The sequence below is a fragment of the Bos javanicus genome, chromosome 12 (genome assembly GCF_032452875.1).
Source record: "Bos javanicus breed banteng chromosome 12, ARS-OSU_banteng_1.0, whole genome shotgun sequence".
In the NCBI taxonomy this organism is placed as follows: Eukaryota; Metazoa; Chordata; class Mammalia; order Artiodactyla; family Bovidae; genus Bos; species Bos javanicus.
This window is the reverse complement of record NC_083879.1, coordinates 36116788-36134530: the sequence shown is the minus strand read 5'-3', so window position 1 is coordinate 36134530 and position 17743 is coordinate 36116788. Positions and strand designations below refer to the sequence as shown.

General features: G+C 48.8%; 1 protein-coding gene across 1 annotated transcript; it reads right to left on the bottom strand.

Moving 5' to 3' along the window:
- Nucleotides 1-4385: 4385 nt before the first annotated feature.
- GJA3 (gap junction protein alpha 3) lies at nucleotides 4386-17389 on the bottom strand. The gene is made up of 2 exons (XM_061435015.1): nucleotides 17305-17389; nucleotides 4386-6412 (listed from the first exon to the last, which is right to left on the bottom strand). The coding sequence occupies exon 2, from the start codon at nucleotides 6393-6395 to the stop codon at nucleotides 5163-5165; it is 1233 nt and encodes a 410-aa protein (XP_061290999.1). The 5' UTR covers nucleotides 6396-6412; nucleotides 17305-17389; the 3' UTR covers nucleotides 4386-5162.
- Between the last annotated feature and the right edge of the window lie 354 nt (nucleotides 17390-17743).

The following is a 17743-nucleotide window of genomic DNA, read 5'->3' as shown; positions in this document are numbered from 1 at the left end:
GTGCAGGTGCAGAGTCCATGCAGGAAAACGGTGCCCCAAAAAGCCAGTAGCAGCTGGAGCTGGATCATGCGGCCTCAAAGCTTTATTTATTTATTTATTTTTTTCGAAGCTTTATTTAAATGGGACTCACAGATGGTTTGTAAGTAGGTGTGTGACTTTAAAATAGAGCTTTAAAATATAAATCTGAATGGTTTTGTTCCAGATGGGCTGAACAGGGCCCAGCCTGCAGGCAGAGAACACAGTTGAATGGCCAGGGAGCAGGTGGCAGAAACAAATGTGAGACTTGCCAGCAGAGAAATGGGCTGAAGAGGGGACACGATTTGGGATAGAGGGAAAGGGAGGTGGTGGTCGTTTTGAGGTTTTGAAGGAGGCCCATCAGGAACAGCGTCCAGCCCTGGCCAACCCTCTGTCAGCTTTGGCTGTGTTCTGTCTGGGATCCAGGTGGGGCCCTGAAGACTGGGGGCACCTCCTTGATCACAGATCAGACTAGGTGTGGACAGGCTATCAGAAAACTCTAAAGGGAGGAGAGAAAAGGACAGGGACTCTGGGAATGGCCACATGTAATGGGAAGAGAGAGAAGGACCAACAGGCCATGTCTAGGAGCTAGACCACGGGGCTGCAGGGGTCCATCTCTGCATATCAGCGGAATTTCCTTTGCCTCCACCCTCAAATCCCTACACCAGCTGACATGGGACAGCCTAACTCCAAATGTCAAATGCCAAGCCTAGTGACAGATTCAAAGAATCTCAGGGCTGGAGGGGACCCTGGAGGTGACAGTCAGGTGAGCACCAAGGGAAGCTGCTGCCTGCCAGCTAGGTCATTCCCTGGATCTCTGGGGAACTGGGATGGTTTCTGGCGCTCAGGCCACAGGGGCTCAGAGTCTGCCTGCCTTCAAGCAGTGGCGAAAGAACTGAGCAGTGCCACCAGAGACTGTCTGGCTTGAAACATCTAAAATATTAACTATCCATCCCTTCACAGGAGATTGGAGGAACCCTGGCAGATACAGCTGGCTACCTAGCTAGCTGTGCTCCTATTGTGAACAGTCAGAACTTTCTCTTTTGACCTGGGCAGATTGCGATGCTTTAAAAAAGCACCAGGAATGCTTTTTGGGAATCAGAGTTTTCCATCATGTGACTTGGCCAGATTCCAGGGAATTTATTCATCGACAGAGGAGTTGGATAGAGGACAAGCATAAACACAACCCTCAGACCTCACTTTTGTCCCTGCTCATCTCTTGTCCTTTGAGCCAGCACAATGAAAGTGCTTCAATAAGCAGGGTCAAGTAGGATGGGCCAGAGAGAATGTGAAAGCGAGATTACGGCTGTGATTAGAGGCTGAATGCCCTTGGTCACGCGGCATGAACTAAGACCACCTTTATTATAAACAGCAGCCTGACTCTTGGAGGCATAGAATAGATGACGACTGCATTTTAAACTGTTTTGTTCAAATGAATGAAGCACAGTCATTTTGGAAAACAGGGAGGCAAAATTTTGAAAGAGCTGAAAAGGTTTTCAAATGCTTGTTATTTTTAACATTCCTGAGGGACTTGGGTCACTTGCCTAGGGAATCCCGTGGACAGAGGAGCCTGGTGGGCTATAGTCCACGAGGTCGCAAAGAGTCGGACACGACTGAGTGACTTCACTTTCTTTTCTTTCTTTCTGGGTCACTTTAGTCCCCACGCAGTGTAGGAACTGATGCCCTTTTACTAGTTTAGAAGCATTGGATTGTTTGGCTTTGGATCCATGTGTATGTGAGAGTTGGTCGATTTAGGAAGTGTGTCCACCAAGCTGTTTGGAATTCACTGGAGTGACCTTGGGTGGGAAGGTGTCCTCCCATGGGAGTGCTGGTCTCTTTGGGAAGCAGAGGGACAGATACATCACAACTCTCAGTGCAGTTTGTGTCTTTTGATCAGTAATTCCATTTCTACAAATGTGTCCTAATGAAACAGGGATGTGGAAGAGATTTATGAACAACATACATTATTTAAAATAGTCAAAAACTGGAAATAATTTACAGGTCCAACATATAGATTCTGCTTAAACAAATTATCATATATTTATATGGTAGAAAGTCAAGAAGCCTTTAAAATTATGAATTTGAAGAAAATGTATTAACCTGAAGAAATGTTCATAATATAGTAGGAAAAAATATCAGAATAAATATGATCACTTAGAAAATATCTATAAAAAATAAAAATGTTAGCAAAGATTTATCTCTGGGTGGGATTTTAAATGTCCTGCACATTTTTCTTCCTGCTTTGGTCTTTGTACTTTCAGTATCACGTGTCTTGGTATAGACTTTTTTCCTTTGACTTGAGCTTTATTGGGCTTTTGAAGCTTTGGGTTGGATCTTTGATTAATCCTGGCAAATTCTCAGCTGTGTCTTTTCAAATATTGTCTCTGCTCCTCTCTGTTCCCTGTCCTCCTGGTTACTGATTAGGCATGCCTGGGACCCTCCGTCTCTGTCCTCATGACATGGAACTTCTTCTTCATGCTTCCCATTTCTGTGACTCTCTGAGCAGCATTCTAGTCATCCCTTCAACTGTACCTTTAGTATTTCTTCAGCTGTGTGTTAAATCTATTCATTGTCTTAAATTTCAACTATTATTTTTTAAAATTTCTAGATCTTCTGTTTGGTCATTAGTTTTATAATTTCTTGTTCTCTGCACTTACTATTAACCTTGCCTTTTAATTCTTTAGACTTAGTAGGCATAATTCAATTATACTCTGATAAGTCTAGAATCTGAATTCCTTGTAGGTATATTTCTGCTTTCTGTTGTTTCTGTTTAATCTCACTCATGGAGCCTCATTTCATTTCTTTTTTAAACTTTTATTTATTTATTTATTTGCCACGCAGCTTGTGGGATCTTAGTTCCCTGACCAGGGATTGAACCTGCATCCCCTGCCATGGAAGTGTGGAGCCCTGGGGTGAGGACCTGAAGGAGAGGTGACCAGAGGGGCACAGGAGCCCATGGATGAGGGGTTTAGCCCCAGAGCTGGTGGCACTTTGACCCACTCAGGGGAAACTCGAAGTCTGTCTCAGTAGAGCTGGTTTTACAGAAGGAATCCCCCAGCCTGGCCAGGAGAGAGTGTCTCTGAAACCATACCCTCCCCTGCTCCAACCTGCATCAGAGGAAGTTCAGACAGTTCGAGCAGAACCCAAGCTGGACCCAGCCCATTTGAAGTGCAGGGGTGGGGATGAGGGGGTGCCCCTTCCAGGTGGCCCTGCCTGTCCTGCCCATCCCTCAATCCATGGGGGACCTGGCAAGACAGAGGCTGGGCGGGACAGTCTCAGGGTGTCCATTCCTGGCCCTTGGGCCTCCTGCGGTCCCACCCCCCTCCATACAGAGGCCACGGATCACTTCTCATCAGGGATAGTGTCTCAAGGCAAAGCTTAGATGGTGAGTGGAGAAAATCTTGAGTCCTGGAACACAGGGGAACAGGGAAGGACTGTTCCAGCTTCAGCTAGGTTTGCCAAATGGGTCAACTCCAAAATGTGAGGGTTCCTGGTGGCTGTTTTGTGTCTCATCCAGACTAAATCATCTGAGTATGGAGGCGGTCTCGGAGACCTGGCTGTGCAGACATGCCAGATGGAGATTCTCCTGTTGTGTTAATGGTTAAAGAGCTAGTTTCTTAACCATGCCTTCAGCGAGGCTGAGAAGGGATGTGCCTTCCAAGCAGGCACTACCAGCCAGCTCCACACAGTCATCCTTTCATCATATTGTCAGTGGGTCACTGTTTATGATATAAAACACAGTCTGCCGTGGAGTGTGGCCGCACATACATCATCAGGAAGGTAAAGTTATTCGTAAAAAATGAACCAGGTGGGACAAGGTACAGTTTTGGGGACAAGGACTGATGAGATGCAGGGGAGGTGCGAGGTGAGGTATGACAAGCACCAGGCTCAGCATCACCACCGTTCACTAGCTTGTAAACAAGGAGCCACTGGGACCCTGTGCTGTCGTCCAGCCACGGGTGCACAGAACCTGCCTCTGCAGTCAGTGTAGCAACAGTGTGGACACCTTAAGGCCCTGTCCCAACCAGTACCCATGTGTGCAACCACGACACTGTCACTCACACCTCCAAAAGCAAACAGGCTACCCACAAAGAATGGTTAGGAGACTTGAGGAGTTTTATTTTGTACTGTTAAAAAAATGTAGGTCATGGATTCATCTGTATAAATAAGTTTTCTGGCAACAGTAGTTAACTTTTAACCTCCCATTCAAAAACTTCACAACTTCAAGCATTTGAACTGCACTTAGAGATTTTCCAACGCTGGCTTCAGTTGTATATGGTACATTTTCACAGTAATTAACTGACTCATAAAGTCGAAGAATTTCTTTTAAAGTTCAAATCTTTACTAGTATGCAAAAGACAAATTTGCACTCTTTTGATCAGTATCCATTTTAATAGGACTATTTGCTTCATTTTTCCTGAAAGATAGTAAATGGGGAAAAATAGGCATATCTGTACAATTCATATCAAAGCACAAAATGCCATTTAAAAAATAAATACCTAAGGCATACTTGTCACACTTTTACTCAGTTTCCTTGGCCATTCAAACTTATCTAAAGGGTCCGCCTCTTGCAGGCTCTCCTGCCTGCCCGCCACATCTCTGCCCCTGGAGGGTGGCTGCTCCTCAGTTGTCATGAAGGGTGTGGTTTGATGTCCTGGGCTTCAGAGACCTGTCAGAAACTCAGTGACTGTATGGAATCTTTTTTTAGTACTGTTTGGCAAATATCCCAAATGAAATTCAACTCTAAGTTAAAGTCTCAAACAGAGATAAGACTAAGAGCTTCTAGACTTGCTGGGCGGTCCAAAGCCTCGGGGGGCATAGGGCTGGAAAACCGTTGACCCCAACCTGAAGTGACACAGACCCTCTGCCTTCCCACAGCAGACACCACAGCCCCCACCGGGCCGCAGCATCTCCGGGAAGGCCTCCGGGCTCCGGGCGCGCAGGCTGCTGGGACAATCTTTGGAGGCCCCCGGCCCCTGTGCCCCCTCCCGTCTCGGATGCGCCCCTCACTACCTCACAGCGCTAGGAACAGCAAGCACTGACACACGGACCCGACCCTCGCTCGCCCCCTCCACCCGCTCCAGCCCCTCCCGCCTCCAGGCCGCCCCCCGCCGGTGAGCGCCCTGGGCCTGGACGCTGGGCCGCTGCTAGATGGCCAAGTCGCCGGCCCTGGCCCGGCCGCCGCTGGACTTACTGGCCTTGCTGGACCGGCCGGGGTCTGCGGGGGGCTCGGGGGGCGCGTGCAGCTCCACGGCCGTCACCGCCCCCTCCCCGTCGCTGTCGCCCGAGCTCCCCGCCGCGCCCTCCGGAAGGGACTGTTGGGGGCCACCCCCGGGGCTCTCGGCTGCAGGCGGCGTCGGCGCGGGCGGGGAGGTCTTCCTGGACGAAGTCTGCGGCTCGGCCTCACGGTTGGCCCAGTTCTGCGCCCGGGCGCGCAGGCCCTGGTTGCCGCCGCCGCCGGGGGTGCCGGGGGTGCCGGGGGTCCCGGGCAGGGCCGCGGGCGGGGGAGGCTCGGGGTAGCCCGGGGCAGACGCCTGCCCCAGGGAGGAGGCAGAGGGCGCGTAGTAGGGCGGGAACCCGATGGTGACGGCGGGCGGGGCGGAGTTGGGGGGCAGGAGGAGGGGGCTCCCCCCCACCGGCTTTACGGATCCCGCCCTGGAACCAGGGGTGTCCGGGCGGAAGGGGCTGGTCATCCCCTGTTTCAGCTTCTTCCAGCCCAGGTGGTAGATCTCCAGCACGTTGAGGAGCAGGGACACGCAGGCCACGGCCAGCATGAAGAGGATGAAGATGGTCTTCTCCGTGGGCCGTGAGATGAAGCAGTCCACCGTGTTGGGGCAGGGCCAGCGGTCGCAGCGGTATAGCGGCTTCAGCTGGAAGCCGTACAGGAAGTACTGCCCGGCGATGAAGCCCACCTCGAACAGCGTCTTGAAGATGATGTTGAAGACGTAGGTGCGGAGCAGGGCGCCGGCGATGCGCACCTTGCCGCGGTCGTCGCGCACGGGGGCCGGGTCCTGGTGCCCCTCTGGGCCAGCGGCCTTCGGCGGCTCCTCCTCACGCTCCTTCCGCTTCTCTTCCATGCGCACCAGGTGCAGCACGTGGCCCAGGTAGATGAGCGTGGGCGTGGACACGAAAATGATCTGCAGCACCCAGAATCGCACATGCGAGATGGGGAAGGCGCGGTCGTAGCACACGTTCTCGCAGCCGGGCTGCTGCGTGTTGCAGGTGAAGTCCGACTGCTCGTCCCCCCACACCTCTTCGGCCGCGGCCCCCAGCACCAGAATCCTGAAGATGAACAGCACCGTCAGCCAGACCTTGCCGATGACAGTGGAGTGCTCCTGGGCGTTCTCTAGGAGTCTCCCCAGGAAGCTCCAGTCGCCCATCGCTTCAGACTGCTAACCTGCAGGGGAACAGGCTCGTTACTAGGCCTAGGCCGGCCAGGCGAGCCGAGGGCACGGCCCCCGGGCAGCCCTGGGCCCCGATGTGCGTGGGATATGCTGTCATGGGGAGCTGTGCTCACCCTCCCCAGCGGGAACCCTCCAGGGAAGGTTGTGAGTGTCCATGCGGGTATGCAGGAGCAGGTGTGTATGTACATGTACACGTGTGTGTGCAGGCACAGGTGTGTGTATACATATACAGGTGTGTATGTACATGTGAAGCACAGGAGTGTGTGTGCATGTACAGCTGCGTGTATGCACACATATAGGTGTGTATGCACACGTGCAAGAGCAGGTCTGTATGTGCATGTACAGATGTGTGTACATGCACAGGTGTGTGCGCATGTACAGCTGTGTGTGTACATGTACAGGTGTGTGTATGTGCATGTACAGGTGTGTATATGCACATGTGCATGTACAGGTGTGTGTATGTGTGCAGCACAGGTGTGTTTGTATGTGCATGTCCAGGTGTGTGCACATGTACAGGTGTATGTTCATGCAAAGTGTACATGTACAGGTGTGCATGTGTGTATGTGTGCAGACACAGGTGTGTGTATACATGTACAGCTGTGTGTATGTACATGTGAAGTCACAGGTGTATGTATGTGCATATACATGTGTGTGCGCACATGTATAGGTCTGTGTGTACATTATGGGGGTGTGTGTGTACATGTATAGGTGTATGTGTATGTGTGCAGGCACAGGTGTGTTTGTATGTACATGTCCAGGTGTGTGTATGTATATGTATGGGTGCAAGTACAGGTGTGTGTGTGTGTGCACCGATGCAGGCACAGTTGTGAGCATGCCTGTGTCTCTCCCTGAGGAGGGTTTGGTAACTGTCCCCAGCACCTGTGGCCCTGAGCAGAGGTCATGCTGCACAGGTGCCAGCAGGAGGGAGGCAACGGCAGGCCACGAGGAGGACTGCCTGAGAGAAGCCCCAGCCCACTCCCGGCCTCCTCGCTCTGCACACAGCTGGGCCGATTCCTAACCTGACAGCTGGTGTCGTTCAGAAAGAAGGGCCTCGTGAGGTCTCGGGTGACTGCCGAAGGCCGGCGGGTGATAGGAGGGTCGATGGGTGGCGGGGAGGACAGAAAAGAACACGTCGTGAAAATGAAACAGAGCAGGACTGGTGTGCGTGCAGACGCAGGGAGGACGGGCCCTGGGCGCGGGGCCCTAGCCTGTCCTTCCCGAAGGAAGGGGCCTGTGTCCCGCGCCTGTTGGGCTGGACTTCGGGCTGCAGTGCTGGGGCGGGGCAGCCTCATGGCCCTGTGTCCTGCGGAAGGACCGGTTGGAGGGAGACCAGCTGGAGAGGTCTCCCAGCCGGGAGGGTAGTGGGGGGTCCAACTACGGGGGGAGGGCCAGGGCTGAGCCTGGACGGAGGCAGGGCCCTGGGTGGGGGCCGCGCGTGCTCCAGGGAGCGTATGCTCTGAAATCTTGTTTTATCTGTTATCTGTATTACTATTTTCCCCTGAGTCTTCTGGGAAAAGTGACTTCTAGGAAATTCTAACCTTAGGGGTACAGAGTCAAACAGCAACCCCAGCTTCCCCAGACCAGACCCCGTGGGGCAGCAGGTGCGGGGGAGGGGGTGGCGCACCTGTGAGGGCCCCCCCAGAGGCCGGAGGCCAGAGAATGGCCCGAGGGGCTGGACCCGCGGAGGTGGGGACGCTGGCGGGCTTCGGGGGAGCCGGTGACTAAGGCGTCCACTCCGGGAGAAGCAGCAGAGAAGAGGCCCTTTGATCTCACGACGAGGAGGCCACGGACGCCCTTCCAGTGACCCGGCCGCGGGCCAGGCCCGGGGAGCACGTGGGGCGGGTTGGAGACCCGAGGGTGAGGGGGACCTGTCAACCTGTTCCCCGGAGGAGGATGGGCGGTGGAGGCTCATGTCGCCCGGAGGAGGGAGGGGGCGGGGGCGATGGGGGAGGGGCGGGGCAGCTGCAGGGAGATGAGACTCCTCTCCCGAGTCAAGAGGGCGTCTTTCAGGCAAGGATAGGCCCTGAGCTGCAGAAGAAGAGTTTGCAATGTGGGAACATAGCAGTCGAGCCGGGGTGCCCTGGAGAAGCCGGGAGCTGGGGGTGGAGGAGGCGGGGCTTAAGGAGAACCCGGGCATAACAAGGCTCTCAGAGGGGAGCAAGCCTGCTGGGCAGGGCAAATGAGGACTGAGCAGAGGAGACCCCAGTGGGGAGGGGGAGGGGGGTGGGAGGTAGAGGTGAGGAGGGGAGTGGGTGTCGGGTGGGGGGAGGGGGTGGAGGGTGGGGGTGAGACTGGTGGAGCAGGTCCGAGATCTGGTGAAGGGGAGGCAGGTGGACCACAATGGTCAGTGACCAGAACCTGGGCTCTGACTCCAGGTGAGTTTGGAAGATACTGGGTGGGGGGAGGGGGTTGAACAGCTGTGATACAATCCCATGTCTTCCAGTGGTACTGGTGCTGAGAACTATCTCCAGGGCAAGGGTGAAAGCAGAGGGTCACAGGGTGGAGGGTGAGGGGCGGGGGCAGAGGACGATCAGTTTTATTTAGGAACGTTCAGCCTGAAATGTCTATTAGACACGCATTAGAGGTCAAGTCATCACGGACCTCCTCAGTGCCCTGAGACAGCACTGAGGAAGTCCTCTAAGGACTGGGATGGGGACGGACGGGGGCGGGGGTGGGGGTGGGGAGGGCAGTGCAGAGGGGCTGGAGATCAAGCCAGGTGCTCCAGCATCCAGAGGACCATAAGCTGGCCATCTGAAAATGCCAGTTTTAGTTGAGACTCGAGAATGAACAAGAGCAAAATGTACAATTTGCATTGCACTAGATTCCCTTTTGTAACAGACTGACACTAGAAACACTCCTACTTGGTTTATAAATTGGAGGCAATAGAATGACCAGGCATATTCATTCCATGTTTTCTTGTGATTTTCTGGAACACCACAAGTAGGATCTGGATACTGACGTACAGGCTAAACCAGAGAGTTCTATGTTTAACTAGTAACGTTTGCCAGGGTTTGCCAGGGTTTGGCATGGGCAGTGGTGGCCCTAATGCTATTTTTTTGCAATCCCTGACTTGGTACAAAGCTAAAAGGACTTGGTAGGCCATGAAAAGTGGGCTTGGTATAGTGAAAAGTGGGCTTATCTGGTTATCTTTTTAGCCATTGGAAAGACTGTTTCTTTCGCTTTTTTTTTTCATATTTTACATGCCTGTTTCCAGCTCTCACACTTAAGACAGTAATTTCTAGATGCCAAGAAACCTAGACTATGGTATTATGTACCTGCATGCATATTGACACAATGGACATCACCGACTCAATGGACTTCAGTTTAAGCAAACTCCAGGAGATGGTGAAGGACAGGGAAGCCTGGGGTGCTGCAGTCCATGGGGTCACAAACAGTCAGACATGACTGAGCAACTGAACAACAATGCATGCTATGTCGCTTCAGTCGTGTCCAACTGTTTGTGACCCTATGGACCATAGCCTGCCGGGCTCCTGTGTCCATGGGATTCTCCAGGCAAGAACACTAGAGTGGGTTGCCATGCCCTCCTCCAGGGGATCTTCCCAACCCAGGACTGAGCTTGCATCTCTTATGTCTCCTGCATTGGCAGGCGGGTTCTTTACCTCTCAGTTCAGTTCAGTTCAGTCGATCAGTCGTGTCTGACTCTTTGCGACCCCATGAATTGCAGCATGCCAGGCCTCCCTGTCCATCACCAACTCCCGGAGTTCACTCTGACTCACGTCCATCGAGTCAGTGATGCCATCCAGCCATCTCATCCTCTGTCGTCCCCTTCTCCTCCTTTCCCCAATCCCTCCCAGCATCAGAGTCTTTTCCAATGAGTCAACTCTTCACATGAGGTGGCCAAAGTACTGGAGTTTCAGCTTTAGCATCATTTCTTCCCAAGAAATCCCAGGGCTGATCTCCTTCAGAATGGACTGGTTGGATCTCCTTGCAGTCCAAGGGACTCTCGAGTCTTCTCCAACACCACAGTTCAAAAGCATCAATTCTTCGGCGCTCAGCTTTCTTCACAGTCCAACTCTCACATCCATACGTGACCACTGGAAAAACCATAGCCTTGACTAGAAGGACCTTCGTTGGCAAAGGAATGTCTCTGCTTTTCAATATGCTATCTAGGTTGGTCATAACTTTTCGTCCAAGGAGTAAGTGTCTTTTAATTTCATGGCTGCAGTCACCATCTGCAGTGATTTTGGAGCCCCCAAAAATAAAGTCTGACGCTGTTTCCACTGTTTCCCCATCTATTTCCCATGAAGTGATGGGACCAGATGCCATGATCTTAGTTTTCTGAATGTTGAACTTTAAGCCAACTTTTTCACTCTCCTCTTTCACTTTTATCAAGAGGCTTTTTACGTCCTCTTCACTTTACCTCTAGCACCACCTTTATCATACTTATCACACCTTTTTATAATTTTGGTCTGACTCTTTAAAGAGGAAATAGAACTGAAAATAAGTTTCTTAAAATAACAAAAGATTCATTCTTCTTCTGCTCTTTGGAGATGACCCCAACACATAGCTTTGGAATCCCAAGAGCAAGATGGAAGCCAGGCCTGTAAGAGCCTGCACAGAAAAGATCAACCACAGAGACAAGCATGAAAGAGGAAAAAGCCAAACCTCCAAAGTTTCACACTGACTAACGGGACACTTGTTCTCCAGAAGAAAGGGACTGACCACAGCAAGAGGCAGGACACCCAGTGGTAGTGGCTGCAGACACACTTCATGCTTCAAAAGACAAGTCCTCCAGCTTCATTCTTCATATTTGTCACAACAGTTTATTTTTATTTCTTGCATATGAAGTTTAGGCAGAACTTGTCAAGTTCCACAAAAATCTGAGACACAGTTTTGATTGGAATTGCATGGAATTCACAGATGAATCAAATTTACCTCTGTACAATCTAGTACTCCCACTGCTGAGCACTACTGCTCCATAGATGAAGAGCATCTTTATGCCATTAGGATGCTGTCCCAAAAGGTCTTACACATCTTTTGTTAGACTTATTCTGAGATAACTTTGTAGTTGTTCTAATTCTTCATTCTAAATAGTTGTCTTCATTATAATTTCTGAGTAGTTGTTATCGGTACCTAGGAACCTTATTCCGAGAAAGCAACGGTAACCCACTCCAGTACTCTTGCTTGGAAAATCCCAGGGACAGAGGAGCCTGGAGGGCTGCCATCTATGGGGTTGCACAGAGTCGGACACGACTGAAGTGACTTAGCAGCAGCAGCAGCAGCAGGAACCTTATTTCTGTATATTGATCTTGTATTCAGCAACCTGGCAGAAAGCCCCTCCTAGATGGACCAGTCAGGAGATTCCTTTGGATTTTCTGTGAAAGACGCAGAATCCTATCCTCTTTAGGAGAGATGTGTCTCTTCCTCTTCTAATTTGAATCCCTGTTTTTTCTTTTTCTTGTCTTCTTGCATTGGCTTGGACTTCTGGTACAATGTTGAATGGTGACATTTTCCCTGGTTTCAATCTGAAAATGATGCTTCTGAAGTTTTATCATTGAGTGTGATGTTTCAACTTGTATCAGGTGGAGAAATTTTCCTTCAGTCTTTGCTTTGTTTTCTAAATCATGAATGAATATTGGATTTGGTGGAATACTTTTTTCTCTGCATCTATGGTGACTTTTAGATGGTGAAGCATCTTTTGGGTCATGACTTTAATATATGATCAAATTAAACTGGCTACAACTTTATTTTAGATTATGGTTTGTTCATACTTGAGATTGATCTTATTGTTTTTTTGTACTGTCATTGGATTTTGAAAAGAAAGTTATTTTAAAATTCTCTGTGTAAAAAGCTTGTATAAAAATGTCCAATAGGCCGCACTCACCCTCTGTGATGGCCCACACTCTGTCTCTGGAGTGTGCTTCTCTCTGAATCTGAATAAATCTACTTCTTATCTAAAAAAAAAAAAAAAAAGAATGTCCCATGAAAGCTCTTGGGCCTAAAGTCTTTTTGTTTATTTTGAGTGGTTGGGAGGACTAGATCACAAATTCAATCTCATTAACTGTTATTAACAGAAGTAGGTTTGCTAAAGACATTTTTGATCATTTATATCTTTTAGAGAATTTTCCATTTCATCCAAGTTTCAAATTTATTGGCATAAAATTATTAATGGTATTTTCTTATGATGCGAAGACTCCATGATATCTGTAGTTAGATTCCTTTGTTTGGTTCCAAATATTGTTTGAGGCTGTTAAAGTATTAGTCTTGCTAGAAGTGTTTCTTTTAATAAAGAATCAATTTTGATATGCTTGAAAAAAGTGAGAGTTTGTTATTTTTTCCAATGTCTTATCATGTATACCGTATTCACAATACATAGAATACATCTACCAAAAACTCCTAAGGATCTTTTAAATAGATAATGAAGATTTTAGTGTTTACTGATGGCTTTGTAAATGACACATATGCAATTTAAGAGTATCCTTCACCTTAGTGTAAAATTATTTCTTATTATATCCAGGGGTTTCCCTTCCTAATTTTAAATGGAAATTTAACTTTTCAATAATCTGAAGCTCTGGCAGGAAATATCACTCTCATCCAGAACTGACTGATTTAGTGGAATTATAAAACACTAACTTTCCAGCTTCTTTATTAGTGATTCTAAAGCATTTCTAGGATTGTATATTTTACTGTCAAATAAAAAATCTCCAGAAACATGAAACTGTTTTAAATTCATATTTTAATTTCATTATCTTATTTATTCATTAAGAATATATGAAAACATTTATAATAGTTCCTGCCATCCATGTATTACTATTATTATTCTCACATCTTCTCTTTCACAGAATTTAATTACTTATGAATATGCAAAAAATCATGCTCCTAAATCTTTATTTGGTGAAGGTAAATATGGGTGACACTTTGATTTTTAGTCAAAGGGAAGGACTCACTAGTCTTTGTTTTTGACCTTCTGTAACATACAAACTTAGTGAGAGCTAATTTTAAGTCAAAAGCAATTTAAACAACTATGTTAAAGAACAAATGTCTTCAAGCTTGTATATTCAGGAATGGCAAAATTAAAAGTACACTTAAGGTTTTAGCCATAGTATTTTTTCTTAAAATACTTGAATAAAATAAATATTCCCTCCAGATAGGAGTATCACATAACAGTTCCACAATTAGAATTCTAATATTAAGCTAGAAAGTTACCAGCTGGTCGTGCTTCAGTTCAGTTGACAGAAAACGTAGATAGTCTGCAGTGAAATTAGAAACATGACTGTCTTCCAAGGCTATTCATGCCACGCTGGGCACCCTCTCCAAGCCCTTCAAACAGTCCCCTGCCCACTGCCTCGTCACCTCCTCCCGTCCTTTATTAAACCATGTTGCACATTTCTAGAATGAACTCTGCGAAAGACCTAAGAACACCATTAGTGATTTTCACTCACTCAAACATTTTATTTAGACATTTTAGTGATGTGTTCGGAGAAGGCAATGGCACGCCACTAAGCACTCTTGCCTAGAAAATCCCATGGACGGAGGAGCCTGGTAGGCTGCAGTCCATGAGGTCGCTAAGAGTCAGACATGACTGAGCGACTTCACTTTCATTTTTCACTTTCATGCATTGGAGAAGGAAATGGCAACCCACTCCAGTGGGCTGCTGTCTATGGGGTCGCACAGAGTCGGACACGACTGAAGCGACTTAGCAGCAGCAGCAGCAGCAGCAGTAATGATGTGTTACTTTTAATGTACTTCAACATTAGCCCTCACAGTTTTAATAACTGAATAGTGGGAAAAAAAGTTGTCTCCCTCATGGCAGTGCACAACCTTCTGAAGGCTGGTTTGGGCCAAGAGTAAATAACAATCAAGGAAACTATAGGGTGTGACAGCTTCCTGTGTTCTGAGCAGCTCATCATGCCTGAAACACAAGGTCAGCATGTCTCAATAGTACACCAGACAGTGACCTCATGAATGCAGTTAAAAGGTAATTTCCCTATGTAAATCCCAGTGACACCTTTCAGGAATCTTATTCATAATCGATGAAAGGAACATGGAATCGCAGCATCTTAGAGCTGGAAGGACCTTAGAAGTGGCCCTACTGTCATCCTCACTTTACAGATCAGAAAATGGATGCCCAGAGAGGTTCTGTGATTTCCCTGAGGTTGCATAGCATGCAGGGCTGAAGTTGGCACAAGAACTCCTGACTTTCTGCTCTGGGTCCCTGTCCACGTGACCTCATGGGATTAAGCACCAGGCACATGGTCCAGATGACAACAGGTGCCTTTTGAGCTGTTTCTACCACACTTTAAAAGAAATGTGTAGAAACATGGGTTAGGGTATGTTTTAGGCTTTGCTCTTTTCTTCCAGTCCAGAATGTCTAAAATTGTCAAATATTTTTTATTGCTAACAACAGCCAGCTACCTCATCATATAAATTGGAATTGTCATTTTAAAGCAAATTCAGGTATTATCTTTATTCTTGCTTAGTGAACAAAATGCACAGCCTTATAATTATGGCATTTTATTGTCCCATTTATATTACAGACACAAATTACATCTGTCAAAATGTTTTATATGTTCTGCAGAAATAATAATTTATATAGTATAAATAGAATCTGAATTTTCTTATTTGAATCTATTTCTATTAGTACAAAGCAGAACTCTCTTCTCTGTTCTAGAATAAAAGATTCATTATAAAACTAAGAGGAAATGGAGTTTCATGAACAGATGAGCATTCAGGAGCTAATCATGTGATCTGAATGAAAAAAATTAAGTGATTTTTACATTAAGCATCATTTATCAATAGTCTGTTAACAGGAAACTTAAAGCAAGCCACAAACTTCAAATTAAAGAACATGTAAGAATGCAGAAACCTTACATGAACCGTTAGTGTCACACTTTTGAAGACGCAGAGATCCCAAAAAGCAAGCTGCTGCTGCTGCTGCTGCTAAGTCGCTTCAGTCGTGTCCGACTCTGTGCGACCCCATAGATGGCAGCCCACTGGAGTGGGTTGCCATTTCCTTCTCCATTGCGTGAAAGTGAAGTCGCTCAGTCCTGTCAGACTCTTAGCAACCCCATGGACTGTGGCCCACCAGGCTCCTCCGTCCATGGGATTTTCCAGGCAAGAGTGCTGAGTGGGGTGCCATTGCCTTCTTCGAAAAAGCAAGCATCATAGTACTAATCTAGGTCTCAAGATAAATTTTCCACCAGTGTAGGAATGAAAAGTAACATGAAAATCTATTGCTATTTTATTGCTTTTAAGAATTACATTGAAATTGCAAAAACATAGTGTTTTTAGAGACGTGTATGCTATTTAGGGATGCAGGTATTGGATTTTTTGCCCTCTTTAAGTTAGTAAATATTTATCAAATGCTTATTACATGTGTGGGACTGTGCTACACATGGAGTGACCAAAATAATCCAGATCCAGTCCACCCTCTCAGACAGCAGGAAAGGCATGCTTGTCACACTGCTCAAAAGGTAGCACCACACGTGTTACACAGCCCTGGGCATGGCCTTGGAGGGTGGGGAGACCTGACACAGTACAGGGAGAAAGAGGGAGTACACTAAGACGGCAACTGAGTTTGGCTGAATTTTTTCCCATACGGACCCTGGGCAACCTCAAAGGCCTTCACACTGTATAGAATGTTCTGGGAATATTTTAGTACATTACAAAGACTATGTGCTTATTGATATATTTATGTGCTGTACTGAGGTAAAGTCCTAAAGACATGTATGTCCTATTTATTCTGTGTTAGATGTGTGTTCAAGTAATGGTAACAAGTGAGCGGCAAATTAGATTTAAATTCTTGACTCATGTGAGACTGTGTAAAATGGCTGTGACTATAATTATTTTAAAGTTTCAAATGTGCAGGGTAAAAGTTATCTTAGTTAAGAAAATGAACACAAAATGTAAGAACATTCAAAGAAATTATGTCAAAATTCTCTTTCTCGTTGGCCAACAATGAAATCCTGTTACACGCCATTATTATAAGGCAGCTTTACGCCAGTTAGCATTTGCTGGTTGACACGAACAGCATTGTCTAATCTGTTACAGTTGTAAAGTTTCTGTGAATTACTTTTCACTACAAAACACGTGCACTGCCCTCAACAGATGCTTATCTCGGCAAGAACCAAACTGCTGAACCAGTGGAATCGGCGCCAGATTAGCTGAGGTTTACTTTGAATACACTGACCTTCGGGAAATAAGTCCGTTTTCCACTCTAATCTCTTAATGTCTGATTTGCAATACATTTCCCAGCACCCGGAAGGCCTGCCAGCGAAGTGAAGCACATGTCATAAACCATCATTTTGAATTCTTGGGTGATTAAGAACCAAAGCACCATCCACTCCCCTGCTGTTGGCATATGAACATTTTTAAATGGCACATTTGGGCGAAACCTTGATTAAGCAAACCCTGGCGGACTGCCCTGGTCGCTGAAGTCCGTGTCGCAGCTGCTCTGGACCGAGGGGTCTGCCCACCGGGATGGAAGGGTCTCACCCGGCCGGACAGCGAGCACGTGCCCGCGTCCGCAGCCCCAGAGCGCTGCCCGAAGAGCGCAGACGCGGGACCAGCCCACTCGCTGCAAATTCTGCTGAAACCCGCCGCCACGCGTACACGCGGCAACAAACGAGGCCGAGGCGCTCAGAGCCAGTCTGTCTTTAAAAAAACTTTCAGAGAGTTTCTTAAAGGAGCGCAGGCGAGCCAAGACCTTGGGGAAGAGCGGCGCGCGCCCCGCGGGAGTGCCGGCGCCACAGGGGCGCAGCCCAGGGAAAGGTCTGACGCCATCGCCGGCCACCCCCCACACCCCGAAAAAGCCATCGCCGCGCCAAGCTCCAGAGTTCCCCAGGGAGTGCCCAAGTCGCGCCGACCTGCCCGCTGCTCCCAAACTTGCCAGGACCCTGAGGGGCAGCCCGCAGCCCACGCTTACCCGCCGCGCCGACCCGGTCGCTTCTCCCGCGGGCAGGGCTCGGGCCGCTCTGCTGGACACCCCGTCTCCGTGCGCTCGGCTCGACGCGTGCGCCCGGCCACCCGGGCTCCCCGCCCCGGCGCCATCCCCGCGCCCCGCGCTGCGCCCCGCGCCCGGGCCCCGCGCCCCGCCCCGCGCCCCGCCCCATCCCCCGCCCACACCCCACATCCCACACTCGCACCCCCCATCCTACACCGAGCGCCAGGGCCCCGCGCCCCGCCCCGCCCGGCCCCGCGCACATCACACATCACACATCCCACTCTGGCACCCCGCATCCTACACCCGCATCCCGCTTCCCGCCACTAGTTCACACGCCGAACTCCCGCATTCCACACCCGCATCCGCCTGCTTCTCCCCGGCCAAGTTGTGGCTCCACGTCCCCCACCCCCCACCCCGCACC